Below are 13,160 nucleotides of genomic sequence, written 5' to 3'. Positions count from 1 at the left end.
CAGCCCCTGCCTATTAGTCTTTCTATTTCAGGATCATGCAGTTTAAAAAAAAAAAGTATCAGTCCCACATGATTTTTCTTGGAGACCCAAGCTTGAATCTGGAACTTTGAATCCAACTCTCCAGAGGCTGGGAAGTTCATTCTGCTGCCGAATTTGCTTAAGACTGAAGCATTCTGGGAAAGGAATCAGCTGGGTTCCAGGGCTCCGAGAGACTGCGGGAGAAAGCTTTCTCTGGCCAATGTAATACTTTAAACCATGACCTACTTCCCTGAATACTGGAGCATTCTTTACATTCCTCGGTGTCTTGAGGGACCCCATGTGAAATCTGTCACTGTTACAGTCTAGATACTACTGCTGGGTCTCAGTCACCACAAAGTCTCCACTTGGAGCAACGACTAAAAAAAAATAGATTTTAAGCATTCTTAGTACTAAAAGAATTACTAGTTTTCATGCTGATCAAAGCAAACAAGTTTAGCTTATTACAAACAAAACAGAAGACCTAATTAAGATTACTGAATTTCTTTCAAGTAAATTTTAACCCTTGAGGTTTTTCAATAAAGGGTTTGTGTGTGCAAATTGATCAACCTGGCTTTTATTCCCATTACAGTCCAGTATTTTTTGCTTCAATTTTGTACACGAGCTTGTGTCAAGATTGGGAGAAATTGTTATAATAAGAAAGAATCTAACAAAAATTTATAACATTCCCTACAGCTTGAGTGACTTATTTTCTACAACACACAGCAGAGAGATTACAAATTTTCATTTAAATATCCCCAGTTTTAACAAAGAAGTTGGAGCTCAAATCTAAATACTGATTTGCTCCATGTTATTTCTGAAGCAACTAAAAAATTCACCATGGGAGATGGCTCAGTGGTTAAGAGCACAGGTGGCTCTTCCACAGTACCTGGGGGGTTCGGTTCCCATCATCCACATGGTGGCTCACATCTGTCTGTAACTACAGTTCTAGGGGACCCAACACCCTTACACAGGCATACACACAGGCAAAATACCAATGCACATAAAAATAAAAACTAAGTATTTTTATAAAGTCATCACAGAAAGTGGATTATAATCTGACACAATGGTGCCCACTGGTTTTCCCATCTTTTGGGAAACTTGAGGCAGGAGCTCAAGGCCTGCCTGGGCTGTAAAGTCAGACTCTGCTTAAAAAATGGAAGCCAGAGAGAAGTGGCCGGTTCTAAGTGATCTAGAGACCACCTTGTCCCCACCTTGCCTGTCACCAACACTGCAGTGTCTACCCAATCACAATTTAGAGCAGGGATAGCACGCACTGAACTTTCTGCAGAATTTAGTGAATGCTCACACCCCAGTGCAGCGGGGTAATTCCAAACAACTTTCTAAAAAGTTTCTAAAAGGCACACTTCTAGCCGGGCGTTGGTGGCCTTTAATCCCAGCACTCGGGAGGCAGAGGCAGGCGGATCTCTGTGAGTTCCAGGCCAGCCTGGTCTACAAAGTGAGTTCCAGGACAGCCTCCAAAACAATACAGAGAAACCCTGTCTCGAAAAACCAAAATAAATAAATAAAATAAAAGGCATACTTCTGAAGAGTCGGTTAGGTCTGAGTTTAAATGATCACTAAGAGCCACACATATAAAATATAGCAACCGATAAAGCCAAGAAAAAATGATACATATTTGTAAGCCCTGCTGAGGCAGGATTGAGAGTTTATCTAAAAAAGTTAATGAATGGAGCTGGAATAGGGGCACATGCCTTTAATGCCAGCGCTTGGGAAGCAGAGGTAGGCTGATCCCTGTGAGTTCAAGGCCAGTCTGTTCCACATAATGAGTTTCAGGACAGCCAGAGCTACATAGCTCAGACCCTGTCTCAAAAACAGTAATAACAACAATAACAAAATGAATAAATTTTAAAAGTAAAGAACTACAAAGCAAACAAACTTCTGCTTGCTGCAATGACAACATATACTTCGTGAAGAAACCTACCAAGACACAATGAAGAAGCACCTCTTCATGTATGCATGTGCTCATGTATGTGTAAGATTGGTGCAGGTACAAATGTGTGTATGGAGGCCAGGTCTTCCTCGGTTGCTCACCTTTTAAAACATCTTTGTGTGTGTGTTTGAGACAAGGGTCCCCCGTGTAACCATCCTGGCTGCCCTGGAACTCTCTCTGTAGACCAGACCGGCCTCACACTGAGAGATCCACCTGTCTCTGCCTCCCCAGTGCTAGGTTTAAAGGGGTGTGCCACCACACCCAGCTCTTTTAAAAGTTGTATTAGATATCTCTTTCTCTCTCTCTCTCTCTCTCTCTCTCTCTCTCTCTCTCTCTCTCTCTCTCTCTCTCTCTCTCTCTCTCTGTGTGTGTGTGTATGCACCCACGGCATGGCACACAGTGACAGTCAAATGACAACTTCAAGGAGTCAGTTTTCTACTTATACCATGTGGGCTTGAGAGATCAACCTCAGGCTAGGCTTAGCAACAAGTGTCTTAACAAATCAAGCCATCTTGCTGCCTCAAACTTTTACTCATTATCGACATTATTTGTTTGTTGAGACAGGGTCTCATTGTGTAACCAGCTCCAGCTGGTCTGGAACTAGCTATATAGACCAGGCTGACCTTAAACTCCCAGAGATCTCTGTTTCTATGGGGATTAAAGGCATGTGACACCATGCCCAGCCCCAACTTTGTTCAAGCCAGAGTCTTTCCTGAAACCTGGAGCTCGCTAACCAATTTGGCTGAAGAGGGTGAGCCAGCAAGAGTCAGGGATCCTCTTGTCTCTGTCACCCCACTGGTGGGACTATGGGTACATATCATCACATGGATGCTGGGAATACAGCTCAGGCCGTCAGCCATCATGCTTGTAGGGCAAGCACATTCCCGATGGAGCCATCTCCCCAACCCTCCTTTTTTTTTTTTTGTCATCTCTCCCCGTAGGAGACAGGCTTATTATGTAGCTCAGGTAGCTTTGAACTTGTTTTCCTTCCAACTCAGCCCTGCTGAGATGGCAGGTGTGGGCCATCACGTGTGGCTCAAAGCACCCTCTACATAAGGACTGCCGGTATCAGGGAGTGTCCAGCCGGTATGATGGCACACACCTCTAATCCTATTTTTTTTTTTTTTTTGGTTTTTCGAGACAGGGTTTCTCTGTGGCTTTGGAGGCTGTCCTGAAACTAGCTCTTATAGACCACCAGGCTGGCCTCGAACTCACAGAGATCCGCCTGCCTATGCCTCCCGAGTGCTGGGATTAAAGGCGTGCGCCACCAACGCCCGGCCTAATCCTAATTTTTGAGAGGCCGAATCAATATTGTCAACCTGGGCTACACGGTAAGTTTTAGGACAGCTTGGTATACAGAATGAAACTGTGCTAAAAAAAAAAGGGTGTGCACACCTTTAATCCCAGCACTCGGGAGGCAGAGGCAGGCAGATCTCTGTGAGTTCGAGGCCAGGCTGGTCTATGGAGTGAGTTCCAGGACAGCCAGGGCTACACAGAGAAACCGTGTCCTAAAAAAAAACCAAACAAGTAAATAAATGAAATAATAAAAAGAGTGACAAGCTGCAAGACGGCTTCAAGGGAAAAGCACTTTGCAAGCAAGCCTGGGACTGTTACCCCAACACTGTGAACCCTAGCACTCCCTGTTAGGAAGGAGAGGAGAACTGGCTGGAAGCTCTGGGCCAGCTGGAGCACACAGCACAATAGAAGCGCGGTAGGCTCTCTCACACAAGGTGGAAGGAGAGAACCAGCTCCTTAGAGTTGTCCTCTGGCCATACACAAGCCACAGCACCGCACAGCACCCCCCCCCCAGCAACAACAATAAACAACAGGACAGTTTTCAAAGAGTGATGAATTGACAGCTGCCATCTTCTTAACCAGCAGCCACAGGCTCAGACACACAAACTAAGAGCGCAAACCTCAGCACAAACCAAAATGCTGCCCCCGAACATCGGCATCACCCAAAAGAAAGCACCCTCTTTGAAAGCAAAGGTGAGTCATTCCTGAGATGCCTCCTCTTCTACCTGAAAGCAGAAGGGGTGTGATCGACCCTCAGGGACCTCCATTTCCTGATGGAGAAGATTCGATAAGGTAAGTGGTGTTCTGGCAGCTGGCCAACTCCCTGTCTTTAGTTTTATCGTCTGTTTCTGTCCATTTTTCCTCCCCTTTATATCTCTTGTTAGTCACCGCCTTCAGGTGCCAACAGCATTGTCCCTTCCTATTGATGACCCCAATGCTTCACCACCCCCAGTCTGTGCTGTCATGAAAACCACTGTTAGAAGCCGGACGGTGGTGGCGCACGCCTTTAATCCCAGCGCTTGGGAGCCAGAGGCAGGCGGATCTCTGTGAGTTCGAGGCCAGGCTGGTCTACAGAGTGAGTTCCAGGACAGCCTCCAAAGCCACAGAGAAACCCTGTCTCAAAAAACAAAAACAAAAAAACAAAACCACTATTAGAGATGTGTAGCTGAGTGTAGACGCATCTTGTGATGTGTTGGCGCTGGTTACATAGCCTCAACTGCCCTCAAACTCACATCCTCCTGCCTCAGCCTCTTGAGGATGCACCCCCCTGTAAACCCTTCTTCTGAGCCCTAAATAACCACTGTCACATGATGTCCTAGCTTCACGTCTGTTGCTGTGGCCAGATGCCCTGATAAAAAAGGGGCGGAGCAGAGAATGGGTTATCTGATCTCAGTCCTAGGTGACAGCCCATCCCTGAGGGAAAGTCAAGACAGGAGGAGGCTGAAGCAGCTATATCCACAGACAGGAGCAAAGAGAAATGAATGCACGCATGCCTACAGCTCAGCTAGCCCTCCTCTGACTGAGTCCAGGGCGTCAAACCAAGGATCTTTGCCCGTCAATCAAGGCAATCCTCCAGAGATGCCCGGAAGCCCACCTGCTCTAGACCACCCCTCTTTGACGCTCTTTCCAGGTGATTATAAGTTGTATCAAGTTAACAGTTAAAAATGTCTCCTTTCAGTCTGGAGAGATGGCTCAGAGGTTAAGAGTACCAGCTGCTCTCTCAGAGGTCCTGAGTTCAATTCCCAGCAACCACATGGTGACTCACAACCATCTATAATGAGATATGGCGCCCTCTTCTGGCCTGCAGGCATACATGCAGGGAGAACACTATACAAGATAAATAAATCCACGTGTCCCAAGACAGGTGGGAGGCTGAGCCAGAAGTTTCATTTGCACAGGAAACATTCTGTTTTGTTCCGGAACAAGATTTCACCTAACTTGGATTGTAATCTAATCTGACTCCACCAGACATAGTTTGTATACAGCAACACCTGACATGGCGTGAGTGCACCAGCCTCCGCCCAACATGGCTCAAGCTCAGGAACCTCCACCCCCAGCACACTACGTAGGAGGATAATTTCCTCTATTTTCTTCTCTAGATACGTGAGAGGAGGAAATCTGACACCTTCCTCTCCACCCACGCAAGTTCCAACCTTAGTAGTGAGTCTGAGTTGTCATCTAAGCCTTAAACACTCAGGAGAGGAGAGGCTCTGGTGCTGGCTCCTCCCCTCCAACAAGGCCACAGTACCCACACAGAGCCATCAGAATCCAAGACGGCCTTTCATGAATCCAGGCCCTGGTCCTGGAATTCTAGGCTACAGAGAGACTCAATCTCAAACACATACTCACACGCATGCGCATGAACACACACACACCCCTACCATCCCAGCACACACACACACACACACACACACACACACACCTACCATCCCAGCACTTGGGAGGTAGAGAAAGAAGACTCAGGAGTCCAAGGGCAGACCTGGATGCATGGTGATTTCAGGGATGACAGTCTGGCCTTTGAGATAAAATCCTATCTCTAAATCAAAGAGAAAGAAGAGGATTCATGAGTACAGAACAGGAGCAGTCACAGGTTCCGATCCTCAGCAGGAAAATGGCCCAAGACCCAAACAGTGAGTCAAATAACAGCAATCGCGTATTTCTCAAGCAAGGACAGGGCGGGAAAGACGGCTCAGCTCTTAGGAGCTGCTCTTCCACAGGATCCAGGTAGGTCCAGTTCCCAGCACCCCAGGGGGGCTCACGGCCATCTGTGAGTCCAGTTCTACAGGACCTGATGCCCTCTTCTGATCTCCACGGGTACCAGGCACCCATGTGGTACACATAACCATACTTTCGGTCAAACACACACAGGAAAGAAAAATGAGTCCCTGTCGGGCAGTGGCGACACACCTCTGAGAGTCAAAGCCAGGCTGGACTAGAGAGAGAGTTCCAGGACAGCTAGGTCTACTACACAGAGAAACCCTGTCTCAAAAAATAATAATAATCCTGTGTAAACACAAGACACTCAGTACATTATTTGTCCTTCTCCCAGCTCGTTGTCTACTTTCTACTATAGTATTTTTCAATGCTTAGGGTAAGAGAGCTATGCATTGGGTCCAAGGATTTCAACAGACATAGGTATTAACTATTTTCTCAAAATGATAAATGCCATATACTCCAATCCCACACCTCACGAAGGACGGCCCACACAGAACTACACAGGTCAATGATGAGCATACTTTCCCATGATCCTTTTCTTGCACAGATGTTTTGTTCCCTAAACCCTGAAATTTTTGTTTTGTTTTGTTTTCTGAGACAGGGTTTCTCTGTTGTAGCTTTGGAGCCTATCCTGGCACTCGCTCTATAGACCAGGCTGGCCTCGAACTCACAGAGATCCGCCTGCCTCTGCCTCCCAAGTGCTGGGATTAAAGGCATACGCCACCAACGGTGGGCCTCCCTGAATATATTTTAAAACTTAGAGAACACAATGAAAACAGAAAGTGTCATTGTGTCGAAAACACAACACCTTTGTGCATGTGTGGTGTGGGGGGTTGGAATGAAACCCAGGACTTCCCACCTGCTAAGAACAGGCTGGAGTCCTCAGCGACCATCCCAGACCATCCCAGGCCTCAACACGGTCATGCAATTTCTTTTGTGCTGATTGTCCTAAAGTCCACAGGAAGCTAGGGATTTTAAAAGGGCCCAAAGGATCTGGGCCATGAGAAATGGCTCTGCTAAGAAGTTACAGGCCACCAAGCTAAAACTAAATTATCTGACCTACAAAATATCAAAAGATAGAGAGCTAGGTAATGGCCAAGTCCAGCTTTCTGTGATGGTGCATGACTGTTAGTCGTCACTCAAGAGGCGGAGGCAAGAGACTGCCTCTTTTGAGTCTGAGTTACTTTGAGATCCGTCTTTAAAACAAACAATGACGCCCGAGGGTGGTGATTGTGGTGGCGGCGGCGGCGCATGCCTTTAACCCCAGCACTCGTCGGGAGGCAGAGGCAGGTGGATCTCTGTGAGTTTGAGGCCAGTCTGGTCTACAGAGCGAGTTCCAGGACAGCCTCCAAAACAATGCAGAGAAACCCTGTCTCGAAAAACCAAAGAAACCCCTAAACACCCATAAACCAAATAAATCCAAACCCAGCAGGATAGTTTGGGCTGCCTAAGTGTGCCCCCTTTCCATGAATCTTTACAAGACAAGGAACATTTGGTTCCGTCTCAGGTTTCCTCAGTCCTTTTTCTTCTATGAGGTCATCTTCAACCCAGCTCATCTGGCCAACTGTTCCATTTTATCACAGGCTTCCCATTCTAGAAGCACAGACAGAGCCCTCAAAAGTGAAACTCAGTCCTGCATGCCTATAAGCCCAGCCTCTAGGAGCTGAGGCAAGAGCCACTTAGCCCCAGGACAAGAAACCAGACTAGGTTAGAGAGAGAACCTTGTCTCACTCGTGCACAGCGGGGCTGATGGAGATCTTAAACTAAATATATTACACATTTGTATATTTAAAAAGTGTGTGTGCACATGCCCGTTTGAGGCTATGCAGAAGCCAGAAGAGGACAACAGGTGGCCAGCGCCCTTACTTTCTGCCTTAGTCCCTTGAGACGGGGTCTCTCTAAGCCCGGAGCACTCAGCTAGACTAACAGGGCAGCAGCAAGCTGGCACCAGGCTTACAAGCACAGGCTGCAACACCCAGCTTTTTGGGGGGCGAGGGGTATCTGTGGCTTTGGAGGCTGTCCTGGAACTAGTTCTTATGGACCAGGCTGGTCTCCAACTCACAGAGATCCACCTGCCTCTGCCTCCTGAGTGCTGGGATTAAAGGCGTGCACCGCCGCCACCGGCTGCAACACCCAGTTTTTAAAGTGTGTGCTGGGGACCCAAACGCAGGTCCTCGCACTCTGGATGCAAGTACTCTTATAGCTCAGGCTGATCTCAAGCTATGAAGCCAAATAATTTCATCTTCTGGAAATCCTCAGTGACTTGAAGCCGCAATTGAAGCCTTCAATCTCCAATGTTTTTGTTCGTGTTTATTGGTTTAGTCTCTGATTTAGTGAGAAAACAGCACCTCCTGGAATATAGGTAACACACATGCAAAGACTCCACTTTCCTCAGGAATGGAGGAAGACTGAATCAGAGGTTCAAGAACAGCATCCTATATATAGTGAGTTTGGGGCCAGCCTGGACTACATCACACCCCGGAATACACACACATCCCACATACAAGTAAATGTGTAATCATATATTTAAAAGCAAAGGTTAATTCAGAGGCATTCTGATTACCAAACTTGGCCTCCAATTTGTCTCCAGAAATCAAAATCTACCAGAGCAATGAAGTCCATTAGTCATCCATAGTCTGTCAGCAACTGAATGAGTATAAACTTGCAGAGGCCAGAGCTCATAAACACACAACCAAGGAAAGGAGAAGCCAGCCACCCAGCTGTCCCTAGGAGCAACCGTGAAGTCTTAAAACAGGCAAGTAAGTGACCAAGCCATTTATTTCCTCTTAGAATTTGCATATGAATACAGACTATGGGACTCCCTGCATCATAGATAAAACCAAGATACAGGACATTTAAATGTTAAACTTGAGTAATCAAAAGTTTAAACTCTCTTGGGCTGAGTTCAGCCCCAAAACAAGAGGAGGAGGAAGAAGATGATGTTTAACTCCCAGCGGTTACAGCTCAGTGGCTTAGAGCACTTACTGTAAGAGGATCAGAGGGACCCCAGCACCCACACCAGGGAGCACACAACTGCCAGTAACCCCAGCTCTGGTGGATCTGAAGCCCACCTCAGGCCTGCATAGGAACCAAAGCGCGTGCACACACACACACACACACACACACACACACACACACACACAATCTGTAATCATTTATTTAAAAACAAGTGCAGGGTAGTGGTAGGGTACACCTTTCATTCCAGCACTCAGGAGGCTGAGGCAGGCAGATCTTTGAGTTCAAGGCCAGCCTGGTCTACAAAGGCAGGCCCAGGGCAGTCAGGGCTATACAGAGAAACCCTGTTTCAAAAAAATAAAAATAAAAATAAATGAACTCTCTATTTGACCTCACGGCAGAGTTCAGTCAGGAAGTTGCCTTTGGGAAGTCTTAGGGAATAACTGGTAACTATGGATGGGAACTGTGGCTCAGTTAGTGTACATCCCAAGCCTCCTGCCCAAGCTAGTTCACTGTCTAGCATCCAACAAAGAATCAAATTTTGGGCTGTACACAGATGTTATAATGAAACCCGTTTATTTATATGTTGACCTAAAATTATGTATGTATATATATCCTAATAGAGTGGCGGCTCCCAGCTGTCACTTCAGTCCCAGGAGGCTGAAGAAAGATCAAGGTCAAGGCCAGTCTGAGCTGCATAGTGCGTTCTAGGACAGCCTGGGCTGCAGAATGAGTCCTTGTTTAAAAAACAAAAGAAGAAACCCAAAACTAACTGATTTACTAAATATGTAGCACATATGATATAAATATGTGACATTAAATACAAAACAAGCCGGGCGTTGGTGGCGCACGCCTTTAAATCCCAGCACTCGGGAGGCAGAGGCAGGCGGATCTCTGTGAGTTTGAGGCCAGCCTGGTCTACAGAGTGAGTTCCAGGACAGCCTCCAAAACAATACAGAGAAACCCTGTCTCGAAAAACCAAAAATAAATAAATAAATACAAAACAAATCTGAAAATAATCTTTAATGATTATATTATGTAAAAATGAAAAAAAACGGATCATTCTATCCAAAGAGGAGAAAACGGCACACTCTATGATAAACCTCCCCCAAATGTTTACACATCCATCAAGATTATATATTCATGATGTAACTCATAAGTAACTCAGTGTACGATTCATCTGAACAAAAACAAAAAAGCAAGGTTTCATGTAGCCCAGACTGTCATCAAAGTTAAGTCACAGTTTTCCTGCCTTAGCCTTCTGAGTGCTGGGAGTGCAAATGTGATCCTCCGCACCCAGCCACGCCACTCTTATTTCTAAAGAGCAAATCTAGTCTTCAGCTCTGAGTTTCCTCCTAAATCATTTGCTCTGTCTAATTAGTGGTCTCAGCCACTTTCTGATATAAGAAGCTAATCACAATGAGGCTAAAAGTGGGGAAGCAGACAGCTGACATTCACCAACGAAAACACAAGGGCCAGTACCATCACTTCCTTCTCTCCATCAGATCTTGTCAAGTCTCTACACTTCATGCCAGGTCCCAAGCTTCACACAGGGAGGGGACAGTTTGTCAGCAAAACCAGATAAGCCCCTTGCCTAGTAGAGCATGCAGACCAACAAAACCCATTGGTTAAAAAGCTCCTAAACCCACAAACGTAGCCTCCAAAGGGAATAGATCAAGGGGTTAGGGAGCCAAGAGGCAGATGGAACCTGTCTGGAGGTCAGGGACTGGAGCTTAAGACAGAGAGTAAGGGCAGAATTTGGGGATGCTGAATTATTTTTAATTCTGAGATTCTACTCAAAGTGTTGGTCTTCTAAACTCGGGTTGAAATGAAGGAACTCATATATTCCAACAAGCACATGCAAGTGTATCGATCCATCTCCAAATTGATAACTGGGAAACCGGCCAACAGATTAATGATGCTGTGGATGTCACTTAAGTCATCTCTTAAAAGAGACTGCCTGGATGTTTCAAGATGGTGGTTGACTAACATGGAGAAGGGGGATGCAGGTTTCAGGAGGGTATGTCAGGTGGAGAAGAAAGGAAGGAATATTTTTAAGCAAATAAGTGTAATTTATTGGGAAGGGGATAAGGTCATATTTCAGTGTAAGCAGATAATAAGAAAACTATAGTCATATAAAAATCGAGGTAAGGAATGTCTCCTGGCTACAAATTTTTAGCAATTATACCTTAAAATCACTGTATTCAAAACCAGAACTATGTTGACAGCAGTTGTCATCAAAGCCTGGTGTGGGCCGATGAGATGGTGGCTGGGAGAGGAGCTTGCTTCCCAAGGCTGGCGACATGAGTTCAAGCCCCACAACCCACATAAAGGGAGAGGGAGAGAGTCAACTTCACAGAGCTGTTGTCTGACCTGCACACAGGCACATCTATCCCTCCCCCACACAGAGATGGAGCACACACCTCCACTCTTTCTCTCATGAGTCATTCTTTCTTTAAAAAGGCTGTTGTTACCAAGTATCAAAATGTAACTGAGGCATCCGATAGAGACGGTACTGCAGACGGTGAGGTGCCTGTTTGAAAACCTATGCGTTCTCGAGGCCGTGAGGACGTTGAGTTTTACAAGAAGTGATGAGTTAAAACGTGTAGATAGAAACTGTTAAGAGCGGCCACTCAGCATATGCTATACTAGGACAACTAAAGAGGTCAAGGCGATCAGGTCCAACCTCTGTGAGATTTACCTGGATCTCAATGTTTTGTTCTACACAGAAAGGTGTTTACACTTCAGGAGACACTCCTACCAGTTCTCATTACTCTCTATCCCCAAATTCAGCAATTGGTTGATTTTCTGTAGGTTGTTTGGTGGTTCACAGGTTTCTGTAAGAATATCATAAATCCACCTGAGTGAAGTCTTGCTCACCATCACGGGTGCTGGAAAACAGCTAAAATGCAATGTCGCCAGCCGGGCGTGGCTGCGAAGTCATTTAAAAGGCTGAGGCAGGAGGATTGCCACTAGTTGGACTAGGTAGTGAGTTCCAAGCCAGCCTACGTTAGAGTAAGACCCTGTCTCAATACAAACAAGAAAATTAATTAGCAGTCCCGAACAACAACAAAAGAAAAAGAACTGAATAAAACTCAATAATACGAATGAGACAAAAAGGCTGTGGTGTACCAGATTGCATATTCCCACCTCGAGCCAAGCGGGCCTGTGAAATGCAGTATTTCTAGAGCTTTTCAGTAGACAGAAAGAGGGCAAGGAACGCTCGCTTAAGCCTATGCCTACGTCCGTGGAGAACTTCTAACTCCAATGTTTGTTTATCCAACTGAGTCCTTAGGCAGCAAACTGTGAGAAAGGGAGACAGGATGTCAGGAGCTTTGCCTAACCCTCCATTGGTGCTAGGCTCGGGTTCTCTCTGTCTTCCAGACAGACTCTCTGCATCAGCTAGGCGGTGTCCCAGGCGCTGCCGCAGGACTCTGGGTACCAAACCCAGTAGCCCGGGTGGAAGCTGATGTCAAGGCCAATACTGGGTGGGGAACCTAGGACCCAGGTTTGCAATGCTCCAAAGCACGTTCCGACTTTTCCTCTCTGGGACCTGGGGGTGTGTGAGGTGCCTTCAAATGTCTGGCCATGATCAGTTCTTACGGATGCTCCACCGGCCATTCCCCGGGCTGCCAGCCCACCGGAAGAGAGGGGAAAGGCTGGAAAGCGGCGGGCAGAGGCAGATGTGATGGCTGCGGAAGAGCTAGGTCGCCGCCCTTTGGGACCCACGACAAAGATGCCAGCCCCGCCCCGGTGCGAAGGACCCCGAGAGCCTGCAAAGGGTTGCGCTCGAGTTTGCAGACGGGCTGCACCGGCGGGAAGTTGTGGCAGGCGGAAATCGCCAGGACGCCCCATCTCCATCCCGCCCCACCCGGGCAGGTGGCCGCAGCATACCTTGGTGGCGGGGTCCGCGTCGGCGGGTTCTCCTGCTGCTCCCGGCTCTTCCGCTGCGGGTCCGTGGCCACTGAGCTCTAGCTCGCCCGGCGTGTCGCTCTCCGCCGGCTGCTCGGGGCTCCGCTGCTCGGTGGAACTGCCTGCGCCCATGGCTCAGTGGCTCTCCTATTCCCGCTGGCTAGCGCCTTCCTGGGACCGCTGGGACGCCGAGGGACTAGGGGACGTGCTCCCAGGACCACAGGCTCTAGGGGCGAGGAGCGCCGGGTCTCTGCGATCCTGCTGAGAACGCGTCCAGACTGCGAATGAAGGGGACGCGCTCGTGGCAAACTCC

General features: G+C 47.3%; 1 protein-coding gene across 1 annotated transcript in view; it reads right to left on the bottom strand.

Annotated features, from left to right (window-relative positions):
* Positions 1-13,160, bottom strand: part of Akap12 (A-kinase anchoring protein 12) — an 85,078-nt gene extending 71,918 nt beyond the window's left edge. Inside the window, exon 1 of the mRNA XM_040758160.1 lies at positions 12,830-13,160. Coding sequence (XP_040614094.1) covers positions 12,830-12,979 — 150 coding nt within the window. The 5' untranslated portion in view covers positions 12,980-13,160. The remainder of the gene's footprint in view (positions 1-12,829) is intronic.

Source organism: Mesocricetus auratus, unplaced genomic scaffold (assembly GCF_017639785.1).
Source record: "Mesocricetus auratus isolate SY011 unplaced genomic scaffold, BCM_Maur_2.0 Super-Scaffold_100018, whole genome shotgun sequence".
NCBI classification, from domain to species: domain Eukaryota; kingdom Metazoa; phylum Chordata; class Mammalia; order Rodentia; family Cricetidae; genus Mesocricetus; species Mesocricetus auratus.
The sequence above is the reverse complement of the archived record's forward strand: the minus strand, read 5'-3'. Positions and strand labels throughout refer to the sequence as shown.